Source organism: Oryzias latipes, chromosome 7 (assembly GCF_002234675.1).
Source record: "Oryzias latipes chromosome 7, ASM223467v1".
In the NCBI taxonomy this organism is placed as follows: domain Eukaryota; kingdom Metazoa; phylum Chordata; class Actinopteri; order Beloniformes; family Adrianichthyidae; genus Oryzias; species Oryzias latipes.
The window spans coordinates 24,411,554-24,433,641 of NC_019865.2; the positions used below are offsets into that span (position 1 = coordinate 24,411,554).

The 22,088-nt window shown below is 39.3% G+C and overlaps 2 protein-coding genes across 3 annotated transcripts; one reads left to right on the forward strand and one right to left on the reverse strand.

Moving 5' to 3' along the window:
• The first annotated feature begins 207 nt into the window (after nt 1–207).
• LOC101160967 (iroquois-class homeodomain protein IRX-1-like) lies at nt 208–3,319 on the forward strand. Its single transcript, XM_023956887.1, has 2 exons — nt 208–2,254; nt 2,346–3,319. The coding sequence occupies exons 1-2, from the start codon at nt 2,042–2,044 to the stop codon at nt 3,069–3,071; spliced, it is 939 nt and encodes a 312-aa protein (XP_023812655.1). The 5' UTR covers nt 208–2,041; the 3' UTR covers nt 3,072–3,319.
• A 2,135-nt stretch (nt 3,320–5,454) lies between these two features.
• LOC100301586 (CD40) lies at nt 5,455–14,746 on the reverse strand. 2 transcript variants are annotated; one of them, XM_011472913.3, is made up of 9 exons: nt 14,601–14,746; nt 14,034–14,115; nt 12,258–12,383; nt 12,042–12,188; nt 11,866–11,959; nt 9,779–9,837; nt 9,137–9,232; nt 9,020–9,051; nt 5,455–6,305 (listed from the first exon to the last, which is right to left on the reverse strand). In XM_011472913.3, the coding sequence occupies exons 1-9, from the start codon at nt 14,637–14,639 to the stop codon at nt 6,063–6,065; spliced, it is 918 nt and encodes a 305-aa protein (XP_011471215.1). In that variant the 5' UTR covers nt 14,640–14,746; the 3' UTR covers nt 5,455–6,062. The 2 variants fall into 2 exon arrangements, with proteins under 2 accessions (XP_011471215.1, NP_001153907.1); NM_001160435.1 differs by lacking the exon at nt 9,020–9,051 and having other exon boundaries at nt 6,063–6,303; nt 9,151–9,232; nt 14,601–14,639.
• Between the last annotated feature and the right edge of the window lie 7,342 nt (nt 14,747–22,088).

The following is a 22,088-nucleotide window of genomic DNA, read 5'->3' on the forward strand; positions in this document are numbered from 1 at the left end:
GTGCTATCTTAGATGACCCCACCCTTGCATTGACGTGTTGTCCCTACCATGACAAAGGTGGAAAGATTGCTTGTAATCCATGGACACCAGTGAAGATCACAAATCATTGAAGAAAAAAGGTTCAGAGCACTGTTTAGTGGGTCTAGATGACCCAACTCCCAATGTTAAAGTGCCTAGGATAGCACAAGGGTTACACTGATATCTGGCTAAATTTGTAAAGAAAATAGAAACAGAAATGTAATTTTTCTTGCTTTAACAGATTTTTTTTCTTCTGTAAGACAAAAATATTCATTCAAAAATCCAAACGAAAATCCCTGATTTTTTAGGAGAATTATTTTCTTATACGTTAATTAAAAAACTGCACATACTGGATATGTATTGAAATATATTTAAAAGCTGGCAGCTGAAATCACATTAGAACATCATTTTTTGTTTTCTTTAACTGTTTTACTCTAAAATCTACAAAAAAAAAAAAAAAGAAATAGAAGAAAACCAGTAAACACCGAGGCTTTGGACATTCAGCTGTCAGAACTTGTTTCTGTGTCAAATTACATTAGTAATTTTTTTATTTTTTCCAAAGTTTAATCTTAGAACAAACAAACAAACAAAAACACATTTTAAGTCCAACACCCTTTTATAAAATAACTCATTTGAAGATTTTATTTAAAGTCTGTTGCTTGACCTGCACATCTTTTAGCAAAATGGAGCAAAAAGAGTAGAAAATAAAGTCAAAATACATAATAAAGCAACATTCTTGATGGCAATTAGCTAATTCTGACAGATTCTTCAGGTATTTCTGCATTTACGGCAACAATACTGAACATAAAACGGCATCTGCGCAGATCCATAACTTATTTTTTTTTGGAAACTTTAAAAACTAATAAAACAAAAAATAATAATTCATGAAAGATTTACAAAGTACAAAACCATTTAAGCAAATGTCAAACTAGTTTATCCTACATGTGTGAAAGACGTTAATAACCTCGTAATTTGATGAGTCACCACACCATGACTCTGCTGCTTTTTAACTGGTTTTCTGCAGCTGTTCATAAAAAGCTGCTCCTGCGTCCAGACCTGAACCAGGCCTCCTCTGAAGGACAGGACGGGGGGGACGCGCGCGCAAGAATAATCCTCTCTTATCTGTGACCCACTGGCGCGCGCATCTGTTATCGCGCAATTATCATATACATTAGTCAACACTTGCTTCACTTCACCTCGTTTAATTAGAGCCATTTGATTACTCTGAATTGCGCGCTTTGTTGCGGCCTTGGTTTGGGATGCGTTAACGGAGCAGAAATCCCTGCAGGAAATCCGGAATCAGCAAAACTTTTCGGGAGGTTTTTACGCGTGCGTGAAACTCGCTTTCACGCATAATTTCGTGACTGTGATGCGTTTCATCATTGCGTTCTATCATTTTGGCAGAAAATGCATGAGATGCATGAATGTCAGTCATGGCAATGGGAGTCTACGTGGGAGGGATCTGATGTTTGGCTGCTTTTCCGCAGATTTCTCTGCAGGTTTTGACGCAAAAAGTGTCAGAAAATTGAGATCAAACGAACAGGAAACCCAATTATACATGTTTCAAAACGTGCGAAAAACCAACCAAACCAATGCGCAGTCCCCTAACTTCATTTGGGTGTTTGTATATTCCACTCACAGAAGTCTGTGATGATCTCAGAACATTTGCGAACTTTTACGCATTTGCTAAAAGTTTACAAAGATCCAAGATGGTTCGCAGGTTTCGGTTGCGCCTCCAAAGGTTTTGCTTTCAGTCCAGAGTTGGAGGAGAAACTCTCATTTCCAAGAGAAGCGCACTAAAAGGAACAGCGAGGAGCGTCTTTGATGGGATTTGCTGCCTGTGAAAGCCGCAGGTCTTTTGAACGCAGCTGACAGTCAATGGTGTTAACCCCCCCACCCCCACCCCCACCCCACCCGATGAGCCCCCACCCGCGCGCACACATGTGCGAGCAGCTGGGTGTATAAAAACAGGCCCTGGAGGTTGGGGTTCGCCAATTTGGAAGTTGCTGGGACGCTCGGAAGGATGCCCGCGTCGCAGGTCGGATTTGGAAACTTTTTCCTGGATAGGAGTGTCAACATGCCGAGCGGATATCAGATTCCGCTGCTGGGGGGTCCCCCGTGTGTCCAGCAGCAGCCGCAGCTGGCCGCAGTGGCGGCTGGGATTCCCGTACCGTTCTCTGGACTGCAGGGATACAGCTTCATCCCCTACGCGCACCACAGGCACATGACGCACATGGTGAGGCGGCACTTCTCCCCCCAAAATAAGAAATAACCCCAAGTCTGACTGGCTCAATTTGACCTTTTGTCCTTTTGATATGAATTTCCAGAACAACGGCTTCGAGCTGAAGGCCGCCTCTCCGTACCACCACGCGCTCCTGGCGCACGGAGGCGCTTTCTATCCTCCCTACCGCCCGGGTGGCGCAGAGGATCCCGGCAGGGTGGCAAAGGTGGCCACCCGGGAGAGCACCGGCGCGCTGAAGGCCTGGCTGAACGAGCACCTGAAGAACCCCTACCCGACTAAAGGCGAGAAGATCATGCTCGCCATCATCACCAAGATGAGCCTGACGCAGGTCTCCACGTGGTTCGCCAACGCGCGGCGCCGCTTGAAGAAGGAGAACAGGGTTAGCTGGGCGTCCAGGGGCAAGTCGGACGAGGAGGAGGATGATGAGCAGGAGGCAGAGAGCGACGAAGAGGAGAGCCCCCTGCAGAAAGGTCACCTGGAGGTGGAGCGTGACGCGGAGCCTCGGAGCGGCGCAGAGGAGAATGCGCCCGCGGGTTTGGAGACGCCGCAGCGGAGCGAGGACCATCAAACTGAGCTCGATAAGAAGGTCGAGGGCACCGCTCCGCTCCTCAACAGCGCGGCGGAGGAGAGCAAAGGAGCCGCTGGGAGTCAGAAACCCAAGATCTGGTCTCTGGCAGAAACAGCCACATCAGAAACAGCGCGTAAAGGCGCGGACTGCGCTCCTCACCCCGCCGGGAAGCTGTGGGCGGACTGGGCGTCACGGAGCGGACTGTTCCTTCCATCCTATTACAGCCATCACCAGATGGTCTGACCAGGAGTTTCCAGACTGTTTTCTCCACATTTTTAGCACTTTAACAAACCTTTGAACCTCAAGAAGGAGTTCCGAAAGAACTTTTAAGAATCCACAGAGTCACCAAAGATGGAGCGACTGTTCTCTGTAAATAAATGTATTTTTTCCAGCAGTAAAATGTAAATTATGCTTTTCTTTGTTTCCAAAAACTATTTTTAATAAAATAAACCTGCAGGGAAACTGTGTTTTGGACGTTTGGATGTGTGGAAGCGGGGTTTAATGGCTTCTTCGGGGTTATCCGCGCATGCGTCAGTGCTTGTCGTAAACGAAGTTAGATTAAAGTTTAATTACAGTTTTTTTTCAGTGTTTGATAAGGTTTTTGAGATATAATGTAACTGCTGACAAAGAAAAACCCCTCAGTTCAAAATGACCTCACAGTTGGATTGTTTTTAATCAAACCCTGAGGCTAAAAATGGACTAAGTTTCACCCAGAAAAAAAATATAATCTGGGTCAAAATTAAACTACTATGAACCCAACCATTAGAATTGCTTCAAAAAGTACCCCCAAAATATGTTCTCATATAAATAACCCATAAATTGAACTGTTTTAACCCGTGTGCCATCTTAGATGACCCCCCCTTACATTGACGTGCTATCCCTACCATGACAAAGGTGGATAAAGGTGGAAAGATTTCATGTAATCCATGGACACCAGTGAGGATCACAAATCATTGAAGAAAAAAGGTTCAGAGCACTAGTGGGTCTAGATGACCCAACTCCCAATGTTAAAGTGCCTAGGATAGCACAAGGGTCACAGGGTGTCAAAAAAGTAACTTCGATTTATTTAAAAATGGAGGTGGGGTTGGGGGCGAATTTTAGCTCTCAAGGATAATAAGAAGGCATAAACTCCGATCTGAACCAATATATTTGACAGAAACACAAATTTTTAACCCTTGTGCTATCTTAGATGACCCCACCCTTACATTGACATGTTCTCACCACCATGACAAAGGTGGATAAAGGTGGAAAGATTTCATGTAATCCATGGACAACAGTGAAGATCACAAATCACTGAAGAAAAAAGGTTCAGAGCACTGTCTAGTGGGTGTAGATGACCCAACTCCTAATGTTCAAATGCCTAGGATAGCACAAGGGTTAACCATAAAAAAAACCTTTTTCTGTTGTTGCTTTTTTACGAAGGGCCTAAATATGACACTTTTTCACCTCCCTGTGGACACTATGTGTAACTGCAACAATCTATACTAACTATGTGCTGGAGCCTTTCCTAGCACCTGTTGCTTGACGGCGGGGTTCACTCTGAACAGGTTGCCAGTCAGTTGCGGGGGAACATGATCGCATTTACATTTAGGGACAATTTAGAATCACTAATTAACCAATAAAAAGTGTTTTGGACTGTGGGAGGAAGCTGGAGTGAAAACTCACACGTGCATGAGGAGAACATGCAAACTCCACACAGAAAGGACCCAGCCTGGATTCAAACCAGGGCCTTCTCGCTGTGAGGCAAACGCTAACCACTGCTCCACAGTGCAGCCTTTCAACACAATATTACATAAATTCTAAATAAAATTTTACGGGAACTGTTTTTTAAAAAAGGTTTCCAGGTTTTTTCTTTTTGCTGAGTCACAAACATCATCTCCAAGTAGTAAAATCGACATGATTGAAAAAAAGGAAATCAAATGCCGTCACTAGACATCATGTCAATAAAAAGTATTTCTTATTTTATTGATTTCCTACAATTCCTACCTCTAACTGACATGACAGATTTGATAACATGTCATTCCTTCTGAAATAGAATTTCTTTGTTTTTCCACAGTTATTGTCTTTACTCTGTTGTCAATATTTGTTTTGCTTCCCTTTTCTCCCAAGTTCTTCTAAACCAGGTCAGACAGTTCCAGGTTTTTTTTGGACTTGTCATTCATCATTTTGCTGAAGCTCGGACCCCTGACTCATCAGACCCCATGCCCCCCTCCAGCATGCTTTGGGTCTGTTGCTTTTGTCACACTTAACCCTTGTGCTATCTTAGATGACCCCACCCTTACATTGACGTGTTCTCCCTACCATGACAAAGGTGGATAAAGGTGGAAAGATTTCATGTAATCCATGGACACCAGTGAAGATCACAAATCATTGAAGAAAAAAGGTTCAGAGCACTGTCTAGTGGGTCTAGATGACCCAACTCCCAATGTTAAAATGCCTAGGGTAGCACAAGGGTTACATATATATTAAAATGTGTCAGTGATGCTTATGCATTTTTCATAATTGGCTGTGCATTGTTGGATTTCTTTCTCCATATTATTTGTCATTGCTTTGTTTTTAGAAAATGAAACCTGGTTTAAGTGGGTCTCTGTCGCCATCTTGTGGCCAGGAGCAGAAATGTCAGCAGTCCACTTTTACAACATTTTTAATAAAAGATGACCAGAAACAAGAACAAAACTTTCAAACAATGTAAAAATAGTGCATAGGTCAAAAGAACACAATCAGGTTTAGGTTTCTAATGTAGCTGACAGGAACCACATGCAAACATTCTGATCTATAGGATAAAAACGAAATTTACAGTCATGGATCCTTGCACCTAAATGAACTGCAGTCATAGCTTTAGTCTATAATTTATATTTACATAAATATGTTAAAAACCATCTTTAGACAGTATGTAGTCCATGCAACCTTTCTGATTGTTCTGTATCTTAGGTGTGGGTTTAGACGTTCTGATTTTCACATAGGATGCAAACAAATGTCTTCAGTGATTGAGGAAGCTGCTAAAAATCTTCAGCGTGTTGGTCCATCTGAGGACATCCCGTTAGCTTTCAGGGTCTAACATCCTGATGGCGTCTAAAGATGAAGGGTTTAGTCTTTAGAAGCAGTTGAGGCGTCTTTTCGTTCATTTTCCGCGCTTTCATCCGCTCCTGAGGCTGTCGATGGCGGCATTCGCCATGCGACATATGACACAAAGTAGCCACAGGAATTTGTGGCCACCTGAAGTACTTGAAGTGTTTACAAGGAATTCAATCTCTCACAGGAAGACTTCCCCTCAGAGGAAGAGGAGAATAAGGTTGAATGCTCAGTCGTGGTGTCCATCTGAGATTCCTGACGGGAGAGCTTGACGGCGTTCCCGTGCTCTTGGACAACGCAGTTCCCGTTCTCCGTTATTCCGATGTCCTCGGTTTCCACCGGCGTCCTCGTTTCCTCTTGTCTGATGGGCGTGAACGATTCTGGTCCCAGACTTTCAATAGAACTCTGAGGGAGCAAAACAAAACACAGTTAGGGTTTTTACACAGCAATAACCCATAATGCACAGCTTTAGGTCTAACACTCCAGGAATAACTAAGATATATATATATATATATATATATATATGTATATATATATATATATATACACACACACACACACACACACACTATATATATATATATATATATATATATATATATATATATATATATATATATATATATATATATATATATATATATATATATATATATATATATATATATATATATATATAAGGCCTGCACAATATACCGCAAATTGCAAATTTATCGTTATCGCGACATCAAGCTGTGCAATATGCATACCGCAAAAGACGGCGAAAATCGCAATAAATGGTTACCTTAAATGTGCTAAAACAAACTCATGGTAGCTGGAAGTATTTAATGAATCAAATAAATCCATCTATGCATTTAACCAATCGGAAGGACCCGTTAACGTTGTTGATTAATCAGATGAGCCCTTTTATGTTTGATGTTTTCTCCTACGTCGATGAGGGTCATTTGGAGTATAATTTTTAAACTGTTGCAGTGAAATGGAAATGATGTTTTTGGTTGTTTTGCTATTTGTTTATATACCGCAATTTATATCGTTATCGCAATATTAATCACCAATATCGCATACCGCGAGTTTTCCTCATATCGTGCAGCCCTAATATATATATCTATATATATATAGATATCTATATATATATAGATATCTATATCTATAGATATATATATATAGATATATAGATATATATATATCTATATATCTATATCTATATAGATATATAGATATCTATATCTATAGATATCTATATATAGATATCTATATATATATAGATATCTATATCTATATAGATATAGATATATATATATATATATATATACATATATATATATCTATAGATATATATATATATAAATATATAGATATATCTATATATATATATATATATATATACACACAAATATATTTATATAATAGCATTATGTTGGTTATTATAGCATAATGGTCTTTGGTTACTATATATTAAAAAAAATTTAAATTGACAAATAAATTATCCAGCAATGTACAGAAAATTTTAATAAAGGTAAAAATATAAAAAGGTAAATTTAAGCTGCATATTTTCAGGCTTTTTTCGTGCTTTACAAATCTCCTAGGCCGTCCTCTAACACAGTGTTTTTCAACCTTTTTTGAGCCACGGCACACTTTAACCTTGACAAAAATCCCGCGGCACACCAGCATCCAAAAAAAAAAAAAAGGAAAACAGAAATTCATGGTCTGTATTGATCGACAGCCCCCCCCCCCCCACCCCACCCCACCCGCCCGCAATCTCACGTGTATTTTTGTGATAATTGTGGCCGGAAAAGCAGGAAGTTGCGGCTGTTTTTTCTAAGAGATGAAATGAAAGTTAAATTAGAAAAATTTAGAAACTGTTTGTTTGTTGGGGTTTCAAGACGTTTCGCAAGGACAACTCATTGTGCGCTGGGACACTGGCTCTTTAAGCCAATGCATCATGGGAGATGTAGTGTGAAAAGTGCCGAAAACTTGCAGAAAGACTGGCGTCTCTGAGATTTATTGTATTGTCCACTTGTTTCACGGTCTGACACCGGACTCTGTGGAAAGCTACATCGCTAAAGAAGAGCTTTAGCCGGTATTTTTGTTAGAACTGAGCGACTTTATCAGCAGAATTAAGAACAAGGAAGTGAAGACTTTAAGCACTTCTGATTGGTCAGACTGATGACATGTGATTAAGCCTTCAAGAATGATTGGTGGAGACAGTTAAAGGGACGGGACTTTTCCGCAAACTGTCATAGCTGCAGGTAAATCGCGGTAACGTGATCCTTATCAAAATGTCTTTAATAGAATTAAATAAACACAAAGAAAAAGTAATTTTAAGATCTTTCATATTCCTAACTACTCAGTGTTTTATTAGGGCCTGTTTGGATGAACAAAGAGCTGATATCCTGGAGATGGGAAATGTTTTTAGATCAGTGAATGATTAATGAGGGCAATTTCTCCACGGCACACTTGACCATCTCCCACGGCACACTAGTGTGCCGCGGCACACTGGTTGAAAAACACTGCTCTAACAGAACCATCAGCAAACAACCATGCTAACGGATGTTACGTACACACCAGGCGTTTGACTAAACGCGCATTCTTGACTGCTGTTCACTCTGGACTAGTGTTTACACTGTTTACTAGCACGTCCGCCAACTATAGCAGGAAAAGGCAAATTGTCGACATGGTGTAAATCTTGCGATTTGGGCGCTAGGGCCTGAATGACCTTTTTTTTTTGGAATATGCTAACAGCTATACAAATTGTTTCTTACTGTTCTTATCTTTCTAATTTTTCTAGTCACTGTGCTGCTTTTTCCTTTTTCCTCTATGCATGTCAACCAGTGCTGTATGCGATGGAGATGTCAATTTCCATGCGGGAACCTCCCAAATGGATAAATAAAGCTCTCTCTCTCTCTCTCTATCTATCTATCTAACCTGAAACACACATGTACCACAGAATACATGGACCTTTCACTGGAAGTGGTTCTTTATGGGTAGCTAAATCGTTGTTGAAGTACTTTATGGTTAACAGTAAATTATAATTTGTTTGACTTTTTTGAGATTCAAAAGAGCAAATCCCTTTCCTAATAAAAACAGAATCAAAAGTATAAACTACAACTCCCACGTACCCTTGCACTCTTCTTCATGGATCCTGATCGTCCTACAAAAAGAACACAAAGAGCTGAAACACATTTTTGATCATGGAAACTTCAAACATGTCACCAGAGAGCCTTCAGAGGACGTACGTTTGTGAATACACCAAAGAACGACAACTACAGCCATAACCGCACACAGGACCCCGAAGACTGCAAGTATGGCTATCACATGGTCACGATTTTTGGCTGCAAAGAAAGAGAAAAAAAGATGAATTACTGTAGCAATGATGTCATTATTCATGCCTGAAAAAATCCGAAGGGAAAGAAATATCAAAGGAACATCGTGAAAAAAGGTACGTCTATTCTTTCTTATTAAAAATGTAATTAAATCTTTTTTAGGTTCATTTTTCATTAAAAAAATACTAATTATGTTATTTTAATGATTCTGTAATAAACAATTTCACCTTTGTTATTGTGATCCTTTTTGCAAAACTGCAATCCGATTTTGACTTTTGTCTGCAAGTATTTCCTTGTTTCTCTCAGTTTTTTTTAACCCCCCCCCCTATTTCCAATTTAGTTTACACGGAAAGGCTCATTTGATAACAGCATCCTTCCCTGTGTCTGCACACGCTTGGGTTGTAAACAGAGAAGTCTTTTGTTCCCACACTGCCAACCACAAAGTGTAGCACACGCCCGTCGCAGCACTTTCGCTCTCCGTTTGTGTGTGGTTTCCGACAGCAGGAAGCATTGAGGTGAGAAACCCTTACAGTCAGGCGCGAGCTCAGAACTCACCGCAGATGTTGTCGGAGCGATTTGTTCCGGCTTTCTCAACGTAGAACCCGCTCCCACATCTGCAGAGACAGAAGCAACTCTTTACCGATCCACAGCAGCGTCGCATCAGACGGTCCACTTGTTTGATACATTCAATAGAAAACGTAAAGAAAGGTCTGGTTACTGAATCTGTGTGTTTAACTCTTTTGATGGCAGTTTTGGAGGAGAGCTGAAGGGTTTTCAAACTACAACAGTTCAGTTCGGCAGCTTTATTAGATTTGGTTTCACACTGCGCTTTTGAGGAGGACCAAAGACCCGAATGCTGATTAACAGTTAAAGTGTAGAAAGAACACAGGCCAGATAAAGAAAAGCAGGACATCATGATGGGACACTTTCTAACCTTTGGGAAATGAATTCTGTCCACCAATTATGTAGAGGACAATACCTGTGGAGGTGTCCATCATCAGAAATGAATGGGTGACATTCTGATCATTATTATACTGGGGTCACTTAAGGCCGTGTTACACACCCACTACGTACATTTTGCGCATTTTCCACGTATAAAATTATGGTTTTTCGTGGTACCTGCGTGATACACGTACCAAGCCTTTCTTGTGTTCGTCGATGTGCGCAGATGTCTGTTGAGGGTTTTGGCGGATCGGTTTTTACGAGAATTCGTTTTTGAGCTGTTCAAAATTTTTGGTCGGTTACACCATTTATGCGTATTTCACTTAGTTTATAAGCAATTATTAAGTAAATCTTACACAATTCTGCGTCATTCTTGTGAGATGCTTACACGCAATTCTGACTCTCCAGTACCGGTTCACGTATGTATAACAGACTTTTCACGCATGTCCCACCGCTGTATAACATTTATATAACGTATACGGCGCACTTCACGTTAAAACTACGTAATTGACACACGAATCACCAATGAGTTGAGGATAAACAGCACAATAACCACGCACGGTTCATGTTCTACGTTGATTTACTTGTTTATTGTGGTTTATTCGTACGTCTTCTGTGGTTTTAACAGGGTTCATTTGTGATACACCTGTGAAAACTTCACACCAAGACCACAGCTTTTCACTTTTTCCATGTATATTAACATATAACATATCAACGTAGCGGCTTTGGACTACTGCCTTTACGAAATAACTGAAAATTAAATCACTTATTTACACTAGTTTAGCAAGTTGTTTATCAAGAAGTGGAACATTTAATATGAGGTACGGCACGTTGTCATGGTAACAGCTACAGACTCTACATCTATTGTATGAGGACTAACCAGTGGAAGAAAGTGGTATTTGTGCTAAATGTCACAAAGGATTTCAGAGGGAAAGTTCACCTCCTAAGGTTTTCTTTTTTCCAGAAGATGAAACAAAGTCCAACATCACTTTTTAATGGACACCCAGCAGCCAATCAGAACCAAGTTGTCATCCAGACCGTGGTATACAGCGATCCCTAGTTTATCGCGGCGGGTTACGTTCTAAAAATGACTCGCGTTAGGTGAAACGCAGCAGGATTTCAGATGATCTAAGGCTGTAAAACTCCTCGCTACACAATCTGATCGTGCTCAAAGACTAAACGTGGCAAACTGAACGCATTCTGTACAGGAGACACGGCACGGAGGAGACCACAGCCAATCAGGGTGCAGCACAGAGTGCCCTGTAAAAAACAAAATGTACAAAGTTGCAATGGAAAAAAATGTGTGGGACCACGATAGGTGAACCGTGATGTAACGAGGTACCACTGTATCCACCATTTACTCTGGTCATGAAATATGTTTAGACGACACTCACTCGTCTTGTTGTTGTGATGAACTGTGGAAGAACATTCTGAGTTTCTGTTGGTCCAGTTACCAACTGCCGTTTACAGCGACACAATATACAGAACATTCAGGCTATTTGACTGGAAGTTCTTTGATTGGTGTTCAATATCAATTTTTAATGGACACCTCGCAGCCAATCAGAATTAGGTATTTACCCAGACCCTGCTATAATTACTTTGATCTTTCCGCCTCATCGACAAACTACACAAGACCTTTTGGGTGTTTAAGGCGGACCGCGGCTCAGATGAGTTTTGGGCCAGGCCAAATGAACACTCACTCTGTCCACGTCCAGCAGGCGTCTTCAGCGGAGCTTTCATTGGAAAACGTTCCGTGTCGGCATTCTTCACACACTGTGTCAGACATGTGGCTGCCTGAAAGTCAAAAATGACTTCAAGAAACAGCTCCAACACACAAAAATCTCTACAAAACTGCAGGCCTAATGTGAAAGTGTACCTTTAGTTTGAACTCCGGACCCCACCCCACAGGGGGTGTGAGCCACACAAGTGATGCACTCCCGGCTGGAACAGTGGAAGCCGTCTTTACACGAGCAGACATGCTTCACGGTTGTTTTCATGTCGACCGCCTCCTTAAAGTTCTTGTCTGAAAGAGGACGGGCTCTGTCGGTGAACTTCATAGCAACACGTGGGGTGAAAGGTCAAGAGGACTCACTGGGGTCACAGTAGGGCTGGAGTTTGCATGTGTTTTCTTTGGTGTATTTGTCCTGGTATTCATTCTCCCTGCAGGGCTGGCAGTGAGGTTCACTACAGGACTCTAGAGACGACTGCATTTTCTGACCTGGAAACCCAAAAATCAGGTTTAGTTGGTGACTTTCAACTAAATCCAAACGGACTTCTGCTTCTCACTTTAATTGGAAAACATATTAAACTATGGTTTTTACTTTAAAATATAAATCTTACTTTATAATATAATAAATGCATCTTTCATCTGAAGCTATTCTATCAGTACAATCACAAAAATAATCCAATAATGTGGAGAAATTGATCAGAATATTTGCCCCTTTAGTCTGAAAAGAATAAAAATAAATAATTATGTTTTTTTCTGATAATCATCAGATTTTAATAGTAATATGTAAAGTGTAATCTGTTTTTTTTTATTTATATCAAACGACATAAACACAGTTTAGTTTTTACTTCTATTAAGAGGTTTTTGGTAGGGCTGGGTAGATTCAATGTAAATAATTATTGAAGAATTTGTTAAAAAGAATTATTTTCTTCTTTTAAAACTGAATTTGTTTGGTTAAAAAACACTTTTCTCACAACTAGTAGTAACTTAAACTAAACAAAGGTAGACCGTTCAGAACTAAAATGTTGAATTCTTGAGTTAAAAAGGAAAAGAAAACTGGAAGAAGAAAAAAATAGCTTTAAAAGTAGATCATTAATGTATGAATTTAGTCTACTTTTTTAATGCATATCCAATTTTCAAAATAAAAATCTATAAATAAGAATGCATATTAACCCCTAGTGCCTGGTCAATAACACATTTTCATTGAAATATTTACGCTACAGACATTAAACTAGAGACATGGGAAATAAAAAAATAAAAAAGGAAACTAAACATAAATCAAAGCGGATGAAGGTTCAGAAACGTTTTCATGTTTTCATGCAGATACAAGCTAAAAGGAAGTGGAAGGACAAAAGAGGAACAAAAAACAACTGACACTTAATTAAAAAAAAAAAAAAAGACGCAAGTTTTTCAAACCCAGATCTAACTTGTTTTGTCATTGCTTACTCCAGCTTCTATATTAAGTCCCATCCCGATCCTCTTTTATTGTGAAACCGTTCCATGTGGTCTTTTATTGATGATTTTGTTGTTTTTAGTCAATATAAAAACACGTTCATGTCATTTTCTGAGACATAGTTTCTGCAGAGCGGCAGTAGTTGATTAGAAATTCCCCTCTGAATTGTGGGAGAGACTGTGTGAAGCAATCCAACCCCCACTTCCCATCACCCACTCGCTCCCACTGGCTTACAGCCCCTCACAGCTCAATGCTAACATTAGCAGAGCAACAAAAATGGCGAGCAATGTTGGAGCCATTTAGGCGTAAAAACCTTAGAAATGCAATTTTAAGATTTATTTTCTTTACATATGTCCACTAGTATCACAAAAATGCCACAAGAACATGGGGGAAACAACATGTACACCATTTTCATAAGAAAACAAGTACACTTATTTTCATAAGGAGAGCTTGTAAACAGAGAGCTCTCGACAATGGGGAGGAAAGGGGGGCGGGGTTGCTCCGTGCCATGGTCCCACCAACAACTCAGAGGCGAATTTCTAATAAAGTACTGCTGCTCTGCAGAAACTATAAATAAGTGGTATTGTTTTTTTTAAACTCCAAGTTAAGTTTTAGTGTTTTCTTTAGATTTCCTGGACATTTTTAGCGTGTGTGTGTGTGTGTGTGTGTGCAGCAAAGTGCTTGGTTACCTGGGGGACACATCTTGCAGCACTCTCCACCCTGTTCAAACTGGGTATCTGGATCACAGTGGAGGTCCTCAGCGTCCACCACCTGAAAAACCGACAACATCACATGAGCGGCTGTCCTGACTTCACCCTTGAGCGCAGAGAGAGGGCTCACTTCCTCTCTGCAGGACTGTCAGGGGTTTGGTGGAAAGTACCCAAAAAATCCACCCCCCCTTTTTGCCACAAACAGCAGCAAGTAGTACTGACTTTCAATCTTTCACTGTAGTTTTTGGGTCTTAGCTTATTATAACTCAAGTTGACCAGCTTTTAACTCACCGAAAGTCCATTTCAACCTTAGGCCAATCGAGTCAAATCGAAACTGAAAGTAGGTGAAGTCACGGCGGCTACTCCTCTGCAGCGACTTCACAGAATTTCGACGGGACTATTGCAATTTAGGAACGGACCATCCGGAAATGATCCCAGAACGATGTTACAAACGACTTACAAACACAAGTTTGACTACAGATAAAATATTTTTGGAATATTTATATACTTTTACAGCATGTTAAATAATTGAATCTGCGAACTCACCAAAGCAACTGTCAGGATAAGAGCTGCGAGGAAATTCATGGTGTGCAGTGGTCCGGTCCGCACGCGCTCGTAGATGACAGGCTTTTGAGCGGCTCTACGGGTTGACTTCAGTCAAAGCGTCTACGTCGCGAGGAGTAGTCACGCGGGAGTCGGACTTCCGCCCCTCCCCTTTTATTTCATCTGACCATTTCCTGGAAACGGTTGAATTTCACACCGGAAAACACCTAATCTCCTGTCGCACTGAATATTAACTACTGTATTACAAAAAAACACAAGAGGGTATTTATTTTTTTCATGACTTCCTAACCTTTATTTTGGCTCAAGCTGCATGCTGTTAGCCTAAAATAAAACGTAAAATTAACTTTCAGCACGTGCCACTTTAGCAGTCCTTTTTCTATTTTTCCATTATCGTCAATAATAAAATAATAATAATAGCTTCCAACTTCTTTTTACATTTCTTTTTACACACATGCACCAGCATAACATCATACGAGTCAATAATGCGTCTGACTTAATGTCAAAAACGAATAGTTTTGTGTTGTTCAGAGACGATGTAAAGACCAAGCTGAAGAACTTCTAGCTTTATTTAGTCTCTCAGTGTTTATCTGTATCAGTGTCTTTGCTTTTGACATGGATAGCAATGATTTTGATTTCTTTAGTTTTTCAGTGCTGGATGAACAATTTATGAAAAATGGGGCAAAAACCCTGGTTACTTCTCAATAAACACAACATGAATGTTTGGGAAAACCAGGGCTACAATTTTTTTCAACTTTACATGTCTTTACTTGTACAACATTTGCACTTTTCAAAAGTTAGTCTCACATTCCTCATGTTTTTTGAGTATAAATAAAAACAAACTGAGAAGAGTTTGAGACACTTATTAAAACAAAATTAGATTGATATTTAAATTAAATATGTTTTAAAAGGACAGAAACACAAGACAGTTTGTTGAAAGTTTCCTGCTTGTTATTTTGAAAAAGATAAAAATAAAAAAACTGACTTAAGGGAAGGGGTAACTGTAAATAAATATATGCAGAAGAAGTAGCACACAAACTCATACTTTTTGCACAACTCTGCCAAAAAAAAAACATGATTACAACATTCGGTTTCACGTTTAATAGGTCTGTATTGAATACGACTCTCCCTTGTCGTTGATATGAAATTTCCCCTGTTAACTAACTGTCAGTAATATGTTACGTAGTCACGGGCATTTATATTGAGTCCTAAAACATCGAAACGACAAAGTGTGCCGTATTTAGGCTCATTTAGTAAACTAAAATGGAACAGAACTTTTTAGGATGTTATGGATGCCATAGCAAGGACATTATTTTGTTACCATAGCTCTGTTGAATAAAAACAGATAATAATAGTAACAGCGATCTCTGGACACATTTTGTTGCCACCAGGTGATAACAGCTGCAATGCACCTGCAGGTCAGGAGATCCAGATGCAGCAGGAATGCCTCTCATTCAGTGTAAAAAAGTACATGTTTGCCAAAAAAAAAACCCAGACGATAAGAGAATGATGAAACAAAATGACAACAAAAATGACAAAAGCGCCCAAGTAGCCGGTTGGGGTGACCCCGCCTCTCTGCCATCGCTCTCCCTCCTGCCAGCCATCCAGCCTCTTGGGGTAGGCTGGGGCTTTTGCTCAAGCCCCTGGACCTATTCAGGGCGTACCCCGCCTACGCCCAACAGTATCCGGGACAGGCTCCTGCAGCATCGTCACCCCAAAAGGAATTTAGCGGCTTAAGAAAATGATTGGAAAATAACAAAAATAAGTGAGCTAGATCGGTTGTAGTCTACACACACGCGCACTTCAACCGATGTCTAGTGACTTGATATAAAGGCCTGTGACCCCGTGACATATTTCTGACAGTAATCTAACATTTTGCATTCATAAAAACAGAAATTTCATATTCAAAACAGACAAGTCAAACGTAAAAAAAGGTTTTGTGTTGTTTTGCATAGTTGTGCACACGGTATTCATTTGTGCACAACTGTGTCTTTTTTTCTTGACAGTTACCTTACCTCATAGAAGGGTGTCTCTGTTATATCCTACTTTAAACCTTGAATGAAGGCAGCTCCAGCAATGAATGGGTTTGATGCATCAAATACAAATTAAATATACATATATATAAGTGTTTACATATAAAACATTCATTAGTGTCTTCAATCCTGGTATAGTCACAAGCAGTGAGTTTGATGGAATCAATAACAAAATTTCAAATGAAAAAAAATTGAAGTAAACTGAGTCATTGACGGAGTCTGTGTCGGTCAATAAGATCTCCAGATTACTATAGTGTTGTTGCAAATTCAGTTTGTAGTTCTGATTTTGAGAGAAAAAAAATATTCGTAACATTGATATAACTTTCTTTTTTATTCAGCTTTTTTCTTGTCAATATAAAACAGATTTTATTTGAACCCATAGGTTTGTTGAACGTGTGTTTCTAAGTTTAGGATTTACTCCAACTCTTCAGAAGTTTACAAGAAAAACGTTTTTTTTTTCTCTCCCTACTCGAACATAAATGAAATATACTGCTGGAATCCTCACAATTATTGTTTAGAATCACAATTAAAAGTGAAAGTATAAACACTGCACAAAAACACAGCACGCTCTTTGTTATCTATGCTCTAAAGCGCACAGCGTCATCGAGAAGAACAAAGGGATTCCCCTGAAAGTTTTTATGGGGGCTTTCCCCAGCGACGGCCATGAAACTGCTGGGAGAGATTCCCCTCCGCTAATGTTTCAAAGAGGAGTTACTGAAACCTGCATTATCTGTTGGTCAGCTAAAAAAAAAAAGAAGAACTTATCAGGGCTCAATGTTGCACACTCAGGCAGGCCATTACGCTAATAGAACGAGGAGTGGCCAAAAATCCTCAAACTGTGGAATTTCTCTGTTTTGACTTGCTGGAAATCGCTCCTTGTTGTTCTTCTGCAGGTTTCATGTGAAAATCAGTCAGCTTTCCCATAACATGTGGTATCAGCGGTGACATGTCGTGTGTCTGTCCTTAGACGATAAAGAATTCCTTTGAATTGTTCTTGTCATGCGTGTTGCATCTTATTCCTGAAAAGTTTCAACATGTTCTTAAACTTTCCTTGCTGTGCTCAACCTTCATTTATTGTACGTTTGATTTGGGTGACTATACAGAGAAATGTAAGAAGTAAAGCCTTTGCCACATTGCCACATGTATGTGGGGGTTGACCCACACGGGTGCTGTGAGTTTTTGGGTTGTCCAGGCCCTTGGAGGGTCGTTTTTGCAGAGTGCGCAGGGTTTGGCATTATTTTAAAGAGCTTTAAAATATAAAAAAGAAACAGGATTTCTCGAAAATACGTTTTCGAGACGTCAGGTTGTTGGGAAACTGAAGCTATTGAACTCAGCAAAAAACTGCAGAAATTCTTTAAACTTTTCTTCTTGGTGTTAACAGAATCACAGTTCATTTCAAACGGTAATGAAAAGACTCTCATTCAGGGTGACCTGATTCCTAGAAAAGGAAGCTTAGGTGCTTGAAATGAAACCTGTTTAAAATGTATGTATGTATGTATGTATGTATGTATGTATGTATGTATGTATGTATGTATGCATGTATGTATGTATGTATGTATGTATGTATGTATGTATGTATGTATGTATGTATGTATGTATGTATGTATGTATGTATGTATGTATGTAAGTATATCATTTGGTATACATACATAAACCAAATGGTATATGTATGTATGTAAGTAGGTAATAAACATATATTTTCACAAGGCAAAAAAAAAAAAAAAAATACAATTAAAAATACCAAAAATATGTAATATACAGCTTGGAAATGTCAAAGACAATAGCTAAATCCTGCATTATGCAATACAAATTATAAGAATCAGACTGTTCTTGTATGTTTTGTTGTCAATAAAGTTTTTTACCACTAAAATGAATGCATATTTGCATCATGTTCAGCAAATTTATTTTTGAAAATTTTTGGAATCTAGAGCTGCCATCTGCAGCTACGCCTCTAGTAGTTCTGTTAACGAAAGTAAATAGAGGAAGGAAAGGGCTCAACCATGCATGGTTTTTGTATCAGAAATATTTATGTTTTTTCCATCTCCAGTACACATTTCTGAAGAATACATACGTATAGACATCCGCAGGGTTTCACGTCCCGAGGTTCTGATCATTTCAGTGGTGTGGCACAGGAATATACAAAAGAATCTTTTTTTTTTTAACCCAAGGTATTTTTATTGAGTTTTACATTATACAAACACTATTACAGAGTTCTGAAAGTCTGAAAGACAAATAACTGAAAGAAGTGTTTATAGTAAAGCTAAGGAAAGAAAAAAAACATACACAAAGAAAACAAAAACACAATAATATATAAGAATAGTAAATAAGATAAACAAAATACCCCATACCATTACCTGTCACTGCCACAGTCATACCATCACTCCTTCACGCATGACCTGTACTATGTGCTACCACAAGCAGCTAAGCTGCTGTAGGCTTATGTATATACTAAAGAGCTGGAAATGTTTTCAAAAGGGGACCCCATCAATCTTCAAATATGTCAAGACACTTTTTGAGTGAACACCTAATTTTCTCTAGTTTTAAGCATGACATTATATCCTGTAGCCACTGTGAATGAGACAGGGGAAAGGTATCTTTCCATTTAAGCAGTATAGCACATCATGCCAGGAGTGATGCAAAGGCTATACCCTGTTTTTTGGCAGTACCTAACACAGCTTGATCCTCCACAACCCCATAATGGCTGTTAATGGATTTGGTTTTAAATCAGTGTTAAATACATGAGACATTGTGTCAAAAATTGTCCTCCAATATACATTCAAATGAGGGCATGAAAAGAACATATGATACAGAGAGGCATCTGTAAGATTACATCTTGTACATAGTGGACTAACTGTGCGGTACATAGAGGCCAGCTTAACCCTGGAAATATGGACCCGATGTACTACCTTGAACTGAATTAGATGCAATAAAGCGTAAAGGCAAACCAGAGCCAACAAAGGTCAGAGGCAAGAGATTGTTGTCTTGGCAAAGCTCGAGCGCTATCCAGTTAGGACAGTCCGAGTGGTCATGGTAGAAAGACCAATTCAAAATATTTCTTATATTGGATGCCCAGTAATAGAAGCCAGAATTCGGCAAGGCAAGCCCTCCTTCTATTTTAGTTTTTTGGAGGTAAATTTTATTTAGATGAGGTAATTTACCCTGCCAAATATAGGAGGATATAAAAGAGTCCAGTTGCTGAAAAAAAGAGCCATGCATATTGGCAGAGTTTGGTAAGTTTAGGCAGTATGACCATTTTAACAGAGTTCACTCGTCCAACTAAGGAAATTGATAGGGAAGACCACTGCCTGACTGTCAGTTAAATTTGGTTTAAATAAACAACAAAATTTTCTTTGAATAAATCTTTATATTTTTGGGTAACTGTGACTCCAAGGTAAGTGAGTCTACTGCGCTCTACTTTCAGAGTGAAACTATCAAAGTCTATGTTTCGTGCTGCTTTGTTAACTGGAAAGAGCTAACTCTTACTAATATTCACTTTATAGCCGGAAAAACTGCTAAAATGACTGAGCAATGCCAGGGCAGAGGGAAGGGACTGAGATAGGTTTGAGACATAGAGCAACAGGTCGTCTGCATATAACGAGACCCTGTGCTTCACGCCTCTTCTCCTAATACCAGATAGGTCTTTACAGATATACAAAATAATCTTACAAGATAAATAGGTTCGTGTCCCTATAAAGGAATTTCCTGATTGTTCTGCACTGTTCAACAAACAAAACTTCCCGATTTTTTTCAGGTGAATTTTTAAGTTTAAATATATTGTCATTGTGCATTATGTATGTTTTGTATTCTGTAAACATTATGTAACGCAAAAATATCTGGTTTCACATTCTTAAAAAAATAAAAAGCTTCAGACTGAGCTGTTTAAGCTGCAAAAATAACATCTTTATTCAACGATTTCAATAGGAAGCGATTTTGGATTGATTTATTTTTGATAAAGAAAGACTCTAGACTCCAGCATTGTTTGTCTGGAATGCAGAGATAAACATTGTGAAAAAAAAGGCGACTGACCGTTCTGATTTCATTTCATTGGTGCCGGTAGCAAGTCATTTTCTATGGGTGACGTCACTCTCTCGGTTCAATTTTCATGAAAAAGTCAGACTAAGTAAACGGACCCCATAACGACCCAGAACTAGTAACGCAAATAATCTTCACTGTCGGTTCAACAGGGACTGGGTATGAGGTAATTGCTCCTTTTTCCACCAGGAGGTTTCGGGCACACTGTGACAAGAGGACAAGGTTATTACCAGGTAAGGAGGAGTTGTATGAAAACTGATTTGTTTAGGTTACTCATTTCTGTGATAAGGAGGAATCGTGTGGATTAAAGACACACAAAGTTAGAGAAGGAGGAGGACAGAGGGAGGCACAGCTAGGCAATCAAACTGAACTTATTATTTACCCCAAAATCAAAAGAATCCAAAAAGGTCAGGCTTCTATATCCAAATAGTGGTGATTTTAGGTTTGGTATTGAGGCTTCAAGGTGTGTGTTGACTAGTGGAGGAGGAGTACCCCCCCAGACCCAAATACAACCTCCAGCCCCCAACCTTAAACGTACCAATTCAGCACCAGCAGCCATAACAATCCAAATCGATCCTTACCTTCACCTCACTGTGAAATTACGGAGCCCTTGTCCTGACATTAAGATATTAAAATATATCTTGTTCCCACAGATTAATATCTTGTTCCCTCAGATTAATAAGTCGTTCGTACGAAATACTATTCCGTTCCCACAAGATACTATTGCGTTCCCTCGAAATACTATTCCGTTCCCTTTGAAATGATTAACTCGTACGAACGCAATAATTATTGCGTTCGAACGCAATAATTATTCACGTCATAAGTCATTCACGGGGATATGCTCTCTGTACGCCGCTGCGTTCGAACGGATTAATTATTGCGTTCAAACGAAATAATTTCTACGTTTGCACGAGTTAATCATTTCGAGGGAACGGAATAGTATTTTTGAGGGAACGGAGTAGTATCTTGTGGGAACGGAATAGTATTTCGTGCGAACGAGACAATAATCTGTGGGAACAAGATGTTAATCTGTGGGAACAAGATATATTTTAATATCTTAATGTCAGGACACAGGCTCTGTATGAAATATCATTTGCATGATTTCCAAATTGTCCTTTGTGATTCAAAAATATTTATTTGTATCAACATATAAATACACACACACACACACACAAAGAAAGTATACGGCATTATGTATGTCCTGGATTTTATTTTGTCTGACATGTTTGTTCACAGGCTTTCGGAAAAAAGCCACATTTCAAATTCAATTTGTTACCAGAAGATGTCCTGCTAATGCAAATGAAGCTTTGAGAAGTTTTACACTGGAGTGAACCAATTGGATGAAAGGCTTCAATGCTTCATGAAGCGTCATCAGCCCATCACTACCAAACAGAAGAAACAAAGTCAG